General features: G+C 40.5%; 1 protein-coding gene across 8 annotated transcripts in view; it reads right to left on the reverse strand.

Annotated features, from left to right (window-relative positions):
* MED21 (mediator complex subunit 21) overlaps positions 1 to 7111 on the reverse strand; it is a 77309-nt gene extending 70198 nt beyond the window's left edge. For 5 of the 8 annotated variants that reach the window (XR_004317055.1, XR_004317057.1, XR_004317056.1 and 2 more), the window contains exons 1-5: positions 7001 to 7111; positions 3609 to 3723; positions 2869 to 2969; positions 2073 to 2322; positions 1716 to 1803 (exon numbers count right to left, since the gene is read on the reverse strand). Coding sequence is in view for 1 of the 8 variants with exons in the window: in XM_006194081.3 (XP_006194143.1) it covers positions 2146 to 2322; positions 2869 to 2969; positions 3609 to 3723; positions 7001 to 7042 (435 nt within the window). In the remaining 7 variants the exon portion in view is untranslated. Of the gene's footprint in view, positions 1 to 1715; positions 1804 to 1846; positions 2323 to 2868; positions 2970 to 3608; positions 3724 to 7000 lie in introns of those variants that run through there. The other 3 variants (XR_001367357.2, XR_004317053.1, XM_006194081.3) reach the window with 2 other exon arrangements.
* Positions 7112 to 13346: the final 6235 nt, after the last annotated feature.

Below are 13346 nucleotides of genomic sequence, written 5' to 3' on the forward strand. Positions count from 1 at the left end.
ACTACCTCTCTACATTCAGCACACCCTGAATGGGAGCATCCTCTCTGGCACCTGTGTTGGGAGAACTCCAAGTGTACAGGGTGTCTATTCCAGTAATGCATTCACAGTGGAAGCCATGACCACACCTATCAGATTGGTCTCAAAGGTCTTAGCCATAAAATTTATGTCCCTCCCTCACTGGTCACTTTACCTGGACCCCAGGTTGAATTAAGGCACCCTTTCTCTCCACTGGACCACGTATCATGAAAACTTGGGCACCTGTATCCAACAAAGCCATGAATGTGTACATCCCTCCCTTCCCTGGGGTCTCCAGAAAATGCCAGCGGGGGAACAGGACCTGTAATCCTTCGGGAAGAGATTTTTCTCCTTACAACAACTTAAATATGGGTAAAAGGGAAGGGAGGAACCAGCGGATGAGAGACATAGACATCCACTGTTTTCAGTCCTCCTGAAGCCGTGTACTAGGCAGCAAGGCCACCTCTGCCCTGACGTCCACTTCAGCGCAGAGGACCTCCCGACCCAACAGCACATCCACAAGATGACGGCTGAGCAAATCTGCTGCAAACAATCTTTGTGAATTATGTTATACAATCTTTATGAATAGTTCAGCATGTGTAATGTCCTTTTTCTAGAATACCTTAAACTGGGGGGAAAAAAAGCAATTTCAAATCTAAGAAAGGTGAGAGTAGTATTTTAACAGCAGCCAGTCTACCAGCTTTAAGGCTGTAACTTGTCTTATTTCTCTCTGGGGGCTAATTGTATTGAACGGGTTTCAGTATTTTGAAGATTACTTTCTTCTGTGAGCTCCGTATCTTCTACTTCATTCCAGTGTTTAAACATGAAGTGAATTTTAAGTGATGTCAGAGAGTATAAGCCTAACATTTTAATTATCTATTAGTATGGGTAACACTGAACCATTTTATAAGTTAGTGATTCTATAAATTGTCTTGCGAGAGTTATAATGTGTGCCTCTAAGCAGCATTTTTCAAGAACTGTAGGAGAGCCTGATTATGATGGGAATAGGCAGAATCTCTATTGTTCTTATGTTTTCTTAAACTTCGGAGAGTAATACATTGCAGGAAACGCAGCTCAAGATGTTCTGGAAAAAATGTCATCTCAGGAGACAGAACCAGTTACAACATGGAACACATTTCAACTCCAGCTTCCTAGTGGAGATCATCAGTGGATTTCGAGGCGAACCAAGAGTTGGATGCGTAACTTTATTTATACAACGCTGACACAAATGTCAGCAGTATCAAAGGTGCTGGGGAGACAATGATACTGAAGTGACTGATGTAATGGAAGTATGTTCTGGTCAGATTTGAATGCAGCAATGAAGGCTGAGAGGTTTACAAGATCAAAGACAGAAACTTTGGATAAATAAAAAGAATGAGAAGGAATCAGTGACTCAGGAAACATACTTAACTGTGCAAATTAAGGAGAAAAATGGGTGGGGGGGAAAGCAGGTGAAGACATGGGGAAAAACGGTTGAGAATGAAGAAAATTTTTCTCACAATGGCACGGGAATTCCACAGAGAAGAGGATTTCTTATCAGAAACAAATGTGGAGATGAGCTAGAATGGTTATAAGGTTCTAGAAAAAGAGGGAAAAGCTTCCATAAAAGCGACCTAATTTCTCAACCAGCCACACTTTCTTAAAAGGCAATGTGGTTTCAGAACCATTTCTTGCTCAAGCTCCAAATTTAGCCAACACACCTTTAAAGAGGGAGAAGGATAGCAACCTGAATTCAAGTGTCCACTATCTCTTCTCCTGCAGCGTGGGGGCTTTTTTGATTTGTAAAGACTGTAGAAATACAACAGAAATAAAGACAGAAATTATGTCACAGTAGAATTTTACACTACATCTGTTTAATCATATTATGACCATTAATGCAGTATCTGCCACAGTAACTTCACTCAGATATTAAAAAATGGCATATTGACAGTTTAAAACTGGTTCACAATTTTACAAGCTTATTTATCAAGAGTGAAAATAGAAGACTATTAAAAATAGCTAAAAAGATAACATGTGTCATAGTGCTTAACGTTTCTGTAACTGCTGGTAAGGCTTACATCTCAATCTGATGCCGAATCCTTAATGGCACTGACAGTTCTTTCTCAGCCACATGGTACACATGCACCGGTGCTACGAGTCTGGAAGAGACTGGCTGTGGGTACCACTTCTTGTCTTCAGCTGTGACTGTGCGATATCAGCAAGGGCACTCTGTATCTTCTCCAGAAGCATGTCCCCTCGATAAACCACATCCTCCAGACAGGTGGCGGCTTCGTGGTTTTCTTCTTCCAACTTATACAAGCTAGCAGCCTTTGCAAGACACAAATTTAAGACTCTTCTGAGAAATGGAAACCTTGGAGATTAAAAGCTGAGGAGGAAAGAAACTGCAGGAGAAGTATTTAATTTTAAATCTGGATGACTATGCAATCATTGTGACAGATTTTGCAGTGGCAGAAATACGAAGATCAGGTACGACTTTGAAGAGTTTTTCCTGTGTGAATTATTGAAAAGGATGACTTTTCAACTAGAGATCTCTGGATGACTATCCGAAGATTCCCTTCCACACTGCTTTTGGACACTGCTACGTTACTCCACATCCAAAACGCCACCCTCCTCTCACTCTTTGCAAGGAAGAGAACCAAACAGGAGAAAATGGGAAGTTTCCTTGTAACTCAAAACTGGACAACTATATACATATTCAGCACAGTCTTTAACAGACTACAGTAGTTCACAATTCCCATTTTAAAATTCAGAGTAACTTTAAAGTTTGAATATTATAATGAAAGGTACTAAATCTATCTCCTTTAATTCAAAATTCTCTACTAGCAAAATTCTCGAAGGAAAAGAAATTTTTACCTGTAAAGCAGCTGTAGACTCTTCACTGGGTAAAGAATCTATCAAAACATCAATGTCCTTTGCTGTTCGTGCAATCAGCGCTGCAAAAAGCTGGGCGTATTCTAGAGAAAGAGATCACTCGTTTAAGACATCAGAGTAAAAAAAAAATAAAATAAAAAATAAATAAAAAAAAAATAAATAAATAAATAAATAAATAAATAAATAAATAAATAAAATAAATAAAAATAATTTTAAAAAAAGACATCAGAGAACCTCAAGTTTTCAGAAATAGAAATTAAATTTTAACTTCAAAAAACCAGAGAACTTCACATTTTCTGTACTAGGCTTCTGATGATGAAAGTGTAATTTTAACACATCAATCCTATTACATGTTTGAGAATTAGCTTTACTATTAACTCCAATTGGGAATTAAGCATAATGTACATCATTTCATTTATTAAGACAACATGGTGGTCACTTGCATAAAGGAATCTGTAAATGGGATGCCTTTCTTACTAAGGTCCCTCAAGTAAAATTCAGCTAAATTCATATAATTCTCCCCTAAAGGAGTAACAATCTGTTACTTGACATGAAAAGAATTATAAGGTGTTATGTAAATTAACTGTAACAAATTCATTTCTTTTATGACAGTAACATTTTTAGAAAGCCATAAATAAATTGAATTTTTCAATAAATCTAATTTTAAAGAATTACAGGTAATGTGAGAATCAAACTAAGAGAAGCCAAGAAAATCCGTTTACCTTCTGTAGGATTAGCTGGCTGATCTTTGTTAATTGCTGTCTGAATATTACTAAATGAAGCAGGAGGACCACACTGCTGCAACACTCCAATGGCATTACAAAACTGATCCGCAAGCTTGAGGTCAAAGGAAACGTGGCAAAGTTAGAAAGAATTGATCAGTTTTAAGGATTTTATTGGCAATGGCAGCAATATTTCTATAATAATGATTTCAAGCAAGAGAATAAAACAGGAAAGAGTAATTCTGGATAACATAAGCCAGTGTACTAACAAGGATTACATGTTCTAATTATGCAAAGAAACATTTGGTATCAATTTAGCTGAAATAGTTAACAAGAAATACAAAAGAATCTTTCTTTTCTTCCCAAGATAACAGAATGACAAGAGAAATATATGCAGACACATATTGCAAGCACAAGCTAAAACTTTTGGGAGAGTAGTGGGGTAAAAGAAGCAAATTCAACAGGCAATTATCCCACAGTAAATTTTAAAATGTGACTCATGTACAAAGTATATGATCCTCTTCCTGAAATCAGGGTAGTTATACGTATAAAGGAATAGTGGGGAAAAGACTGCACCTTAAGTATTCTGAAATGTTTTTCTCTAGGACTCAAGTTAAACTCCTAGTGCTCTACGGTATTCCTTAAACAGTTTTGAAGACTGGGAATACCAAGTCCTTACTGAAACCACATCCCAAAGAGTTAACAGAAGCTGGCACCTTAACAGAAATACCTGAGTGTGTCTTACAGAACACCTGATATGGGAAGAGTTTGTCAGAAACCCCCTGCTTATAACCTGCCTTTACTGAGTAAGCCTGCCTTAGCTGTGTTTTCTTTCTTTCTCTAATCGCATACCCTCCATGCTTCACATGTAGCCTAGGTAATGTATCACCAGACTTCCTACCACCCCCATAGATAATGCTCCTGATGTATGGGTCACCACAGGGCGTTCAACAAACAAACCTGGTTTGGTAGCATTACCATCACCAAACTTAAGATTTCTATCCTCCCCACCAACTTCTCTCAATAGTCCCCACCTCTCAAATCTCAGTTCCTTACCTTGCATCAATGAATAAGCATTTCCACTGTTTCACTGCCATTATCTCAATGACAGAACTCAGAGTCAATTGTTTCCTTTGTTTAATACCTAACTTATATTGAGAACCTCCTACTCAACCAGCCTAACTTCAGACTCTTAACTTTCCTTTCATCTTCAAATCCTTCTAATACTCTGACACCTCTTTCCATTTTCCTTCTACCATCACGGTTGTTATGTTAGTCCAACCAATTACCTCACAGTTTACATAGCCTCCTCATCATTCTCTAGTTCACTATGTTATCTTACCTGCTCAAAAATTTTGAGCGCAGCCCAGCATGGTCTTCAAGGCGAATCTCTTAACTCATCAGGCTGTTTCAAAGTTGTCAATGATCTAAGTCAACTCTACTTGTTCATTATCTCCCACTCTTTCATATACACCCGACTAGTGATAAATTCACTCCTGACTACACAGCTTTTGCTCACATTTTGCAAATGTAATAAAGCAGCAGTAAGTGCTTCGAAGCTGCACAACTGTGGATTCTAATCCTGGTTCTGGTAATCTGAGTTGTTTTTTTAATTTTTAAACTGGGAACATTCTCACGTTACAGCACTGTTATGAGGAATAGAGAAAACACACACAAAAGTATTCAACGCAGTGGCTCTCTGCTGTCCTTACGAAGCTCTCAAGATGCATTTAGTCAACAAACATTAAAAATCAACTCTATGACAAGCACTGTATATAACTGTGTACACATTATAGCAATATGGTGAACAAGATGTTTCTGCTCTCATGGAGTGCTTGGAGGGTAAAATATATTTTATTCTAATAATTTTACAAATCATTACAAATTAGATACATGCCAACAGAACTCCGTGTAGTTAATATCACTCAATATACCACTTTACTTACAGCTGAAAACACTGGATTCATTGCAACTCCCTAACCACATACTGCTTTTGCATCATTTAAATGTCTCTTGAGTGTATGATACCTTTCTAATCAGACTGTGAACTCCTTAAGGAGTATCTCTCTGCAAACATGAGTGTTTATATGCACAGCAGGCACTCATACTAGTTAACCTAGAGACTTCTCTCCAAAACCCAATGACTGGCAATGCCCACCTTGGAGCTAAGGCCATATTCACTTTGTTCTTACTATCCTTCTGGCTGGGAGACATCTATGAATATGCAACATTTCCCCTAAAAGAACATTTCTGTCCAGGAGCATCATTACAATTTGATTTTGTAAAACCTCAAAGGAGCAGCTCCTTGAGGGCGGCTGGCTGGCAGAACAGGCAAGACCCCAAAAGGTGTAACTTATCTTGGTAAATTCATCAACATTTAGGGGCTGGCCCTTATACACAAAAGTAGATCCTTTTCTATAAGCACATTCACACTCTTTAAGCGTACAAAGACTGAGTAATAACAAGAATGCCAACTTATCAGCTTCCAGTGAGAAAAAACAGGCAAGAGAACAGGTACTTGGATTTTCCAGTCAACATACTCTCTATCTCTAGGAGTCTTACCTGAGACATCAAATTACAAATAGAATGACAGTGAGAAACGTAACTACCAACGGAAAACTACTTAGTTCTTAATGGTAGTAAGTCTATGAATCCTTTAGATTGCATATACTTTCCACGTAGACCTAACAGGAAAAATAACCGAAAGGATCAAAGTAAAGGGGGACTACTTACAAGAACGGACCTTTAATAGGGAGTAGACCTTCTAGTAGACACTTAGAAAAACTTAAGTGAAGATATACGAAGATCCTAAGATTAACTATCATAAAGATGTCAGTTTTCCCAAAGCTGATTCCCCCTGGGGGAGTGGCTAAGAGATAGAACGAGACCTTTGGACTACAGGAACCAACTAAGGTAAACAAAATTACTCACTTTACCATCACTCCCGCCCCAACCTGAAAAGTGTGGCGAAGGAATACTCTCGGCTAATGTCTCATGGCAAAGACCCAACTACTAAAAACACGGATTTCCCTCCATGGGTTAAAAGTTGATAAGGGGGTGGAGGGGGGCTTCCGCTTCCTCTCCCTTTCCAGCAAAGAAGAGGGCCCAAAAGCACCACTAACAATAAAATAAGGCCGTTCCCAGAGAAATGACAAGCCCGTGGAGCGTGGCAGTCCCGGCAGCGACGTGCGAAAGAGGCCGCAGGCTCCCGCAGCTCTCCGCACCTCCCGGCCGCCGGCCTCAGACCTCCCACGGCCCGGGCGTTGTTGCTTAAGCCCGGCCTCAGCCCGCCCCCCGCCACTTCCGAGCTTTGCCTCTCGGACCCCTTTTTCTGCCTTGCCTTCCCTCAGGAGAGAAGAGGCCGGAGACTTTAATCAGGTGCAGTTGCTCACCGAGTTCACGGCGTCCTGCAGCTGCGTGAGCCGATCCGCCATGTTCTTCCCGCAAACAAAGGGACGCTGAAGCCCCTGCTCGTACGCAATTGGGCAGCTGCAGGACGCATCCTGGCCAATCACAGGGCTGCGTTCTCGGAGGGGTTGGAGTCAAACCGAACTTTTCGCCCCGCCCGGAGGGGGCGGGCCTTGCCTGAGGTCGGCTTAATTTAGAGACGGGCTCCACCTGGGGAAACTCCTTTGGGTCCACTCTGTTCTGGGGCCAACGTGCTTTCTCGTGGCTTTTAGGTATTAAACACTTTGCGGAGATTGTTGGATTATGCGGTTTTTAAAAGTAATTTTCCCTGCCCTCCCTTGTATTCATTTTTAAATACCGCCTCAAATACTTACTTTACGTTGCTTTTGCTTTCTAGGTAGACCAGAAAAGGTACACAGCAAGGAACTAAGGAATACTTGGGAGTCACGGTACCAACTTTTGGTTTAAGAAATCCAAAGTAAAATTCACCAGGCAATCAGGACGGGCTGGGTTAGGATGCCCCTCTGTTGCTTTCAGGTGCAGAAGGCCTTACCCACGTGGAGACTGGTGCGTGTTTACTTCTGAGGGTGGGTGTGCTGAGGAAGCTGACCCATGTGGGACGGAAAGCGTCGGAAACAATTAAGTACGCAACTGAGTTGTAATGGCGGTGTTGGAAGAGTACGGAAAAGGGAGGTCTCGTGGACAAAGGTGAGAGGAGAAAGAAGAGCATCTGGAGATGGTAAGGGAAGAAGTAAGGTGTGAACTAGGTCACTGATAAGCATCTCTTGTTTTGTGTGACAGCGAGGAACCCGGTAAGGAACAGAGGAGGGTTAGTGGAGAGGAGAGTGGAGGTTTCACAGTGTGTAGCCGGAAGAGAGGGAAAGACGCCAGGTGCGTATTTGGGGTAAGTTCAGTTTTTAAAAAGAAAAGCTGTGCTATTCAGGCTGAGACTTGGGACCTGTTGAGGGTATCGGTATGAAGAGTGATAGTAGAAACTTGGTATTTAAGGAAAGTTAGCCTGGGGATAGTCTGGAAAGAAATGAGGCTGGAATCAGCTAATGACTTGATTTGTGAACTTCAGACTAACTCACAGGCCCTCCTCCTCAGGCTAATTATCCCTAATTAGCTTCGTGGGGTTGTGGGAAGGTGGCGAAAACTATCCGCTGGGAAGCAGCTGGTGGGATTTACCCCAGCCGTAGCTGGGAAGCTCTACTTCTGCTTCAAGCCGACCCCCACCCCATCTCCAAACAACCAAACCTACAAGGAAGAATGTTGGGTGCTGGGTTTGCAAAGATGGCTAAGCCAGGGGCTCACAAGGAGGAGGGTTTTGCAGTTATTCAAGGATGAGGTGAATTGGGCCTAGACTAGGGTGTTGACCCTGAGGAGAGAAGAAGAGGCTAGTTTTGAAGGAAAAATTCACGTGGATTGGTGCCTGGTTGGACACAAGAGTGATGAATGAGAGGGAGGGAGAATACTGAGTTTTGTATCCTGACTAAAGAGAATCTGGGCGCCTGGGGTAGAAGAACCACCTCAGACAACTCCTGTCACCACACAGCTGTCCACCCGCCATTATCTTCCTTGCAGTTGTCAGTAGCTCCAGAGCCATCAGGTTGATGTCCCGCCGTCCCTGCTTAGGCTTCAAGACTCAGTCTAATCTGGCTCTAGGAAACAGATCCTGCCTCCTCTTGCAATAACTTTCTGAGTGAAATAATCACTTCAGGTTATTCAGCCACAGCTCCTAGAATCTTGGTTTTCCCGGGCTCTTTCAGCCTTTTCTGGCCACAGACCCCTTTAAGAATCAGATAAAATCTATGGACCTCTCCCCAGACCAGGCTCTCAAAATTTTGTATACATTTTTTAAAGGAATTTATGAATCTCCTGAAGCTGGAGACTTCAGGTGATAACCCACCTGCTAGATACAGTCTTATGTGTCTAGCTCAGAAGGTCTCAGCGGTGGCTCTATTGACATTTTAGGCTGGATTATTCTTTTTTCTGGGATGCTGTCCTCTACATTGTAGGCTATTTACCAAAATCACTGTCCTCTACAAATGAGGTGGCAATAGCAACCCCTTCCCCCAGTGGTGACAACACAAAATATCTCCAGACATTCCCAAATATCTCCTGGAAAGTGTAGGGCAAAATTGCCCCCAATTGACAACCACTCAGTTCTTTACCTTTATCAAAACAATTTCTTTGCTGCTATTTAGTTCATAGTCTATCTTTTAAAGTTTTACTTTTTCTCACATAAATTTTATGAATGACTAGAGTCCACCCCTGCTCTCTCCTTTCATGATTTTGATACTTTTTCATATGCTTTTGCATTTGCTTTTCTTGAATCCCCAACTGGACAGTTAAGAGCAGAAACCGAATATTATGTATCTGTTACCGTTTGAACACAGAATTTTGTAAGTATGTTCTTTTAAACTTTATATTATTAAAAGTTTCAAACATGTACAAAAATTGAATGGTATGGTGAACACTCATGTACCGATCACCTAGCTTCAGTTAAAACTCATAGCCAATCTTGTAGTAAGTACGTTGATTTTTTAAAATCTGTATATTTTCAGAGAAATTTCTTTTACAGTGCTTTCACTTGACATTCTAGACCCTTAACTACTTTTATTACCTACTCAGTCACAATTTATTAAACATCTAAACTGCCCCAAGCACTGAGCTGAAATACTATAAATAAGCATTTGCTTCTTTAAATTCCTTGTCATTCCTACAGATGCTCTGCTGTTTCACTCTCCCCTTGCACACCATGTCAGACGCATTAACTCTCTTTCTCCCATGAAATGCCTACACTTACATCCCTGCCTCTAATTTGTTCCCTTGTTGATCATCCACTCAGCTTTCAAACCTCATTTTAAACATTTCTCTCTTTATAAAACCTTTCCTGAAACCCTAGAGAGAAGTTAATAGCTCCCAGTCTTCACCACAATTGTTCCTTCTACTTCTGCTTTTACACTTAGCATATTGAAGTTTAATTATCCATACATGACTCTAATTCACTCACCACCATGAGCTACTTGGGGGCAGGAAACATATTTTAATTGTTTCCATGTTTCCAATACCTAGCACCTAGCATTTAGCCTGACATATGGAAGCCATTGAATGCATATTTATGGGCTAAATGAACAAATTTCCTAGCATAATGATTTCCATATACGTTACTAAATAAACATTTATTGAATTTGATTTAATAAACACAGTCCAAAGAATGTAACTCACAAGAACAAAAGTGTTAAAAAAATATAGAGTGGAGGGGTGGAGGGATAAATTAGGAGTTTGGGGTTAACAGATATATACTACTATATATAAAATAGAAATACACATAGATATACTATAGATAAATGACAAAGATCTACTGTATAGCACAGGGAACTATATTCAATATCTTATAATAACCTATAATGGAAAAGAATCCAGAAAAGAATATAGCTGAATCTCTTTGCTGTACATCTGAAACTAACACAACATTGTAAGTTAATTATACTTCAAATTTTTAATGGTTATTAAAAAATATAGGGAAAAGGTGAAGTTAGGATGGGATGTGATAAATAGGAAAGCCTCAAACAGGACCATTCCTGCCTTTCCCCTGAAGTCGTATCCCCACTTCCATCCAGGGTGTCTTGGGTTTTGTCAAAAACCTCGGATAGGTTGCCTGCGTTCCTTTCCTAAACTTTAAGCAGACCTTATGGCTCTAGTTATCTCTATCTTGGATTTGGGAATCTTGTTAGTTTTTGTGCTTCCTTTCAGTTCCTAGGAATAAAAACTCATCTGCAAAGCTGGGAGCCCATTTGCTTCACTGGTTTCCAGCGGAACTCTGACATGAACAAGGAACCTCAGCCAATATTCCCAAGCTGTCACAGATTTCAGAGCCGAGGTAATGAGGCCCTCTTCTAATTACTGACACGTCTGTCGTCAGCTGTCTGCAGGCACAGGGAACTGCAGTGCAGAACTGTGGAGGAGAGAGAACGGGCTTAGTTCAGGGAAGTGAAATTCATTCAGCACAGTCAGCATAGAGGAGCGGAGGTGTAGACCCTGGAGAGCGGGACAGGAGCTACAGCTTGAAAAGCACTGTGTCATTCTCAGGAAGATGGGCTCTTATCTAGAATGCTTTTAGAAGAGAACCTTTCAAACTATACGTATCTTTTTAAAATTTTTATTTTCTTATTCAAAAGCCATACACATTCAATGTAGAATTTTTACAAAGTGCAGAAATGTGCAAAGAAAATCATTCTTAATCCAATCACCTGAAGAGAAACGATTTTAAACATTTTGATAATTTTCTTTCAACCTTTCTATGCTTATAAACACAAATGCATATTAAAAAGATAACAAAAAAGATTATACTATGTATATTTATTGCTTTAATTTGCCTTTTTATAAGCACTTCCCGATCAATCAGTTGCCTTCTAAAACATGATTTTTGAACGGCTACACAGTATTCTATTATATGGATGATCACAGGTTATTTAATTCCTTATTGCTGGGCATTGAGGCTGTTTTAGGGTTTTTTGCTGTTGTAAGTAACACCTTGAGCAGTTTTGTACACTAGTTTTTATACATATCTCTAATTTTAGACATGTTTAAATCTAAAAGTGGAATTATCATACTAAAACCATGAATCTTTTTCAAGATTCTTTAATGCAAATCATGCAACTTCATAAAATTGTATGAAATTACACTCTCACTAGTCCCGTCTTGGAATGTCTACTTCTCAGCTCTTTCATCCACCAAATAGGTTTTTATTTTAAAATATTTACAGTTTAGTTTCTTAATTTGATTTTTTTGTGTGTGTTACTAGTGAATTTGAACTTTTAAAAAATGTATTTGTTGGCCATTTGTATTTCTTCTTCCTTTATTTTTTTAAATTCCCTATTCTGTTCTTCGCTAGTTTTTATGTTTGGTCATCAACTTGACTTCTCATATCATTTATTGTCTATGTTTTTGTAGTTGTTTGGGGAGGTAATTAGGTCTTTTTTATTTTTAATGGAGGTACTGGGGACTGAACTCAGTACTTCGTGCATGCTAAGCACACACTCTACCACTGAGCTGTACCCTCTCCCTGTCTATGGTGTTTTTTGTCTTTAATAAAACTAAAAATTTAAGTAGCCAAATCTACCAATCTTTTCCTTTATAGTTTCCTCCTTTGCTTTTTGGCTTAAAAATTTCCTCCACTGAATGTTTCTAACCACTTCCAGTTTGGCGCTGCCAGATTCCAATAGATTCTTGCTCAAATAAACTCTTAAAAGAAAAAAAAGAAGGCAGTTCCTCCCTTTCAGAGAGGAGTTTTTTGTTTTTGTTTTTACATGTATTTCTTCTAGCTCTCTTAAGGTTTTATGAATCACTTTGGGATTTCATTTTGGCAGCGTGAGGCGGAGTTTTACTCCTCCCTCTCCAATACAGTGCAGCTAAGCAGTTATCAGACAATTTATTGAAAAATCCATCCACTGATCCAAAAGCTACCCTTATAATCGCTCCTAGTACCGTCCTGGGATTTCGTCTACTGAGAGTCACAGGAATGAGGGCATGTCGGACAGTAAACAACGTGGGACTAAACCGTGGTACCACAGGTGTGAACGTTTGGACCAGGCAGAGGAAGGACAGGAAAAGATTTGTGCCTGTTAGTATTATGGTGATTGCTATAGTCGGTAGTGGAACAGCCGAATATGTAATTTTCAAGATAGTTGCTCATTAAACTGTATAAATGAAAAAGTTAAAGATCAGGAAAAAGAAAGCAGGGCAATCTTCCCCAAATAATTTTGAGTCTATAGATCGTCTATAGATCTAATTCCACAGTCGTCTCACGAGCCATCTGTCACATGGACTGCTGTCCTTTACACGCCCTCAGGTATAAAATCTGAGAGGAAGTTCAGATGAAAGTCTTGAGTCTTCGAGGATATTTCGCTTCCAGAAAACGAAACTTTCCCCCCCAATGCGCAGCAACCGCTGCAGAAACAGCGCTGCCCCCGCATTTTCGTACCAACATCTCCATGGACAGCTAAGGCAATTGCGACAGGGAGAAACGATCATTTCTAGCGTTTTGAGCACCAGATTCCTCTTTTTTTTTTCTGTTTGCAAAGGACCGTTAAACGTGGGAACGGGAGCCTTGAGACGTTAGGCCACAACAGAAGGGGTTATTTTTTTAACTCGAACGGTGGTTTTCGTAAGTGAAGACAGATACACCTCAAAACTTCCTGGGGGCGCGGGGATCCCGGGAGCGCGGCCGGCGGGCCAGGGGCGCGCGCCGCCCGGACACGCCCCTGCGCTCCAGCCCCCGCCCCCCGGGGCCCCGCCGCCGTGACGTGAGGGGCGGGGGAGGAG

Source organism: Camelus ferus, chromosome 34 (assembly GCF_009834535.1).
Source record: "Camelus ferus isolate YT-003-E chromosome 34, BCGSAC_Cfer_1.0, whole genome shotgun sequence".
In the NCBI taxonomy this organism is placed as follows: domain Eukaryota; kingdom Metazoa; phylum Chordata; class Mammalia; order Artiodactyla; family Camelidae; genus Camelus; species Camelus ferus.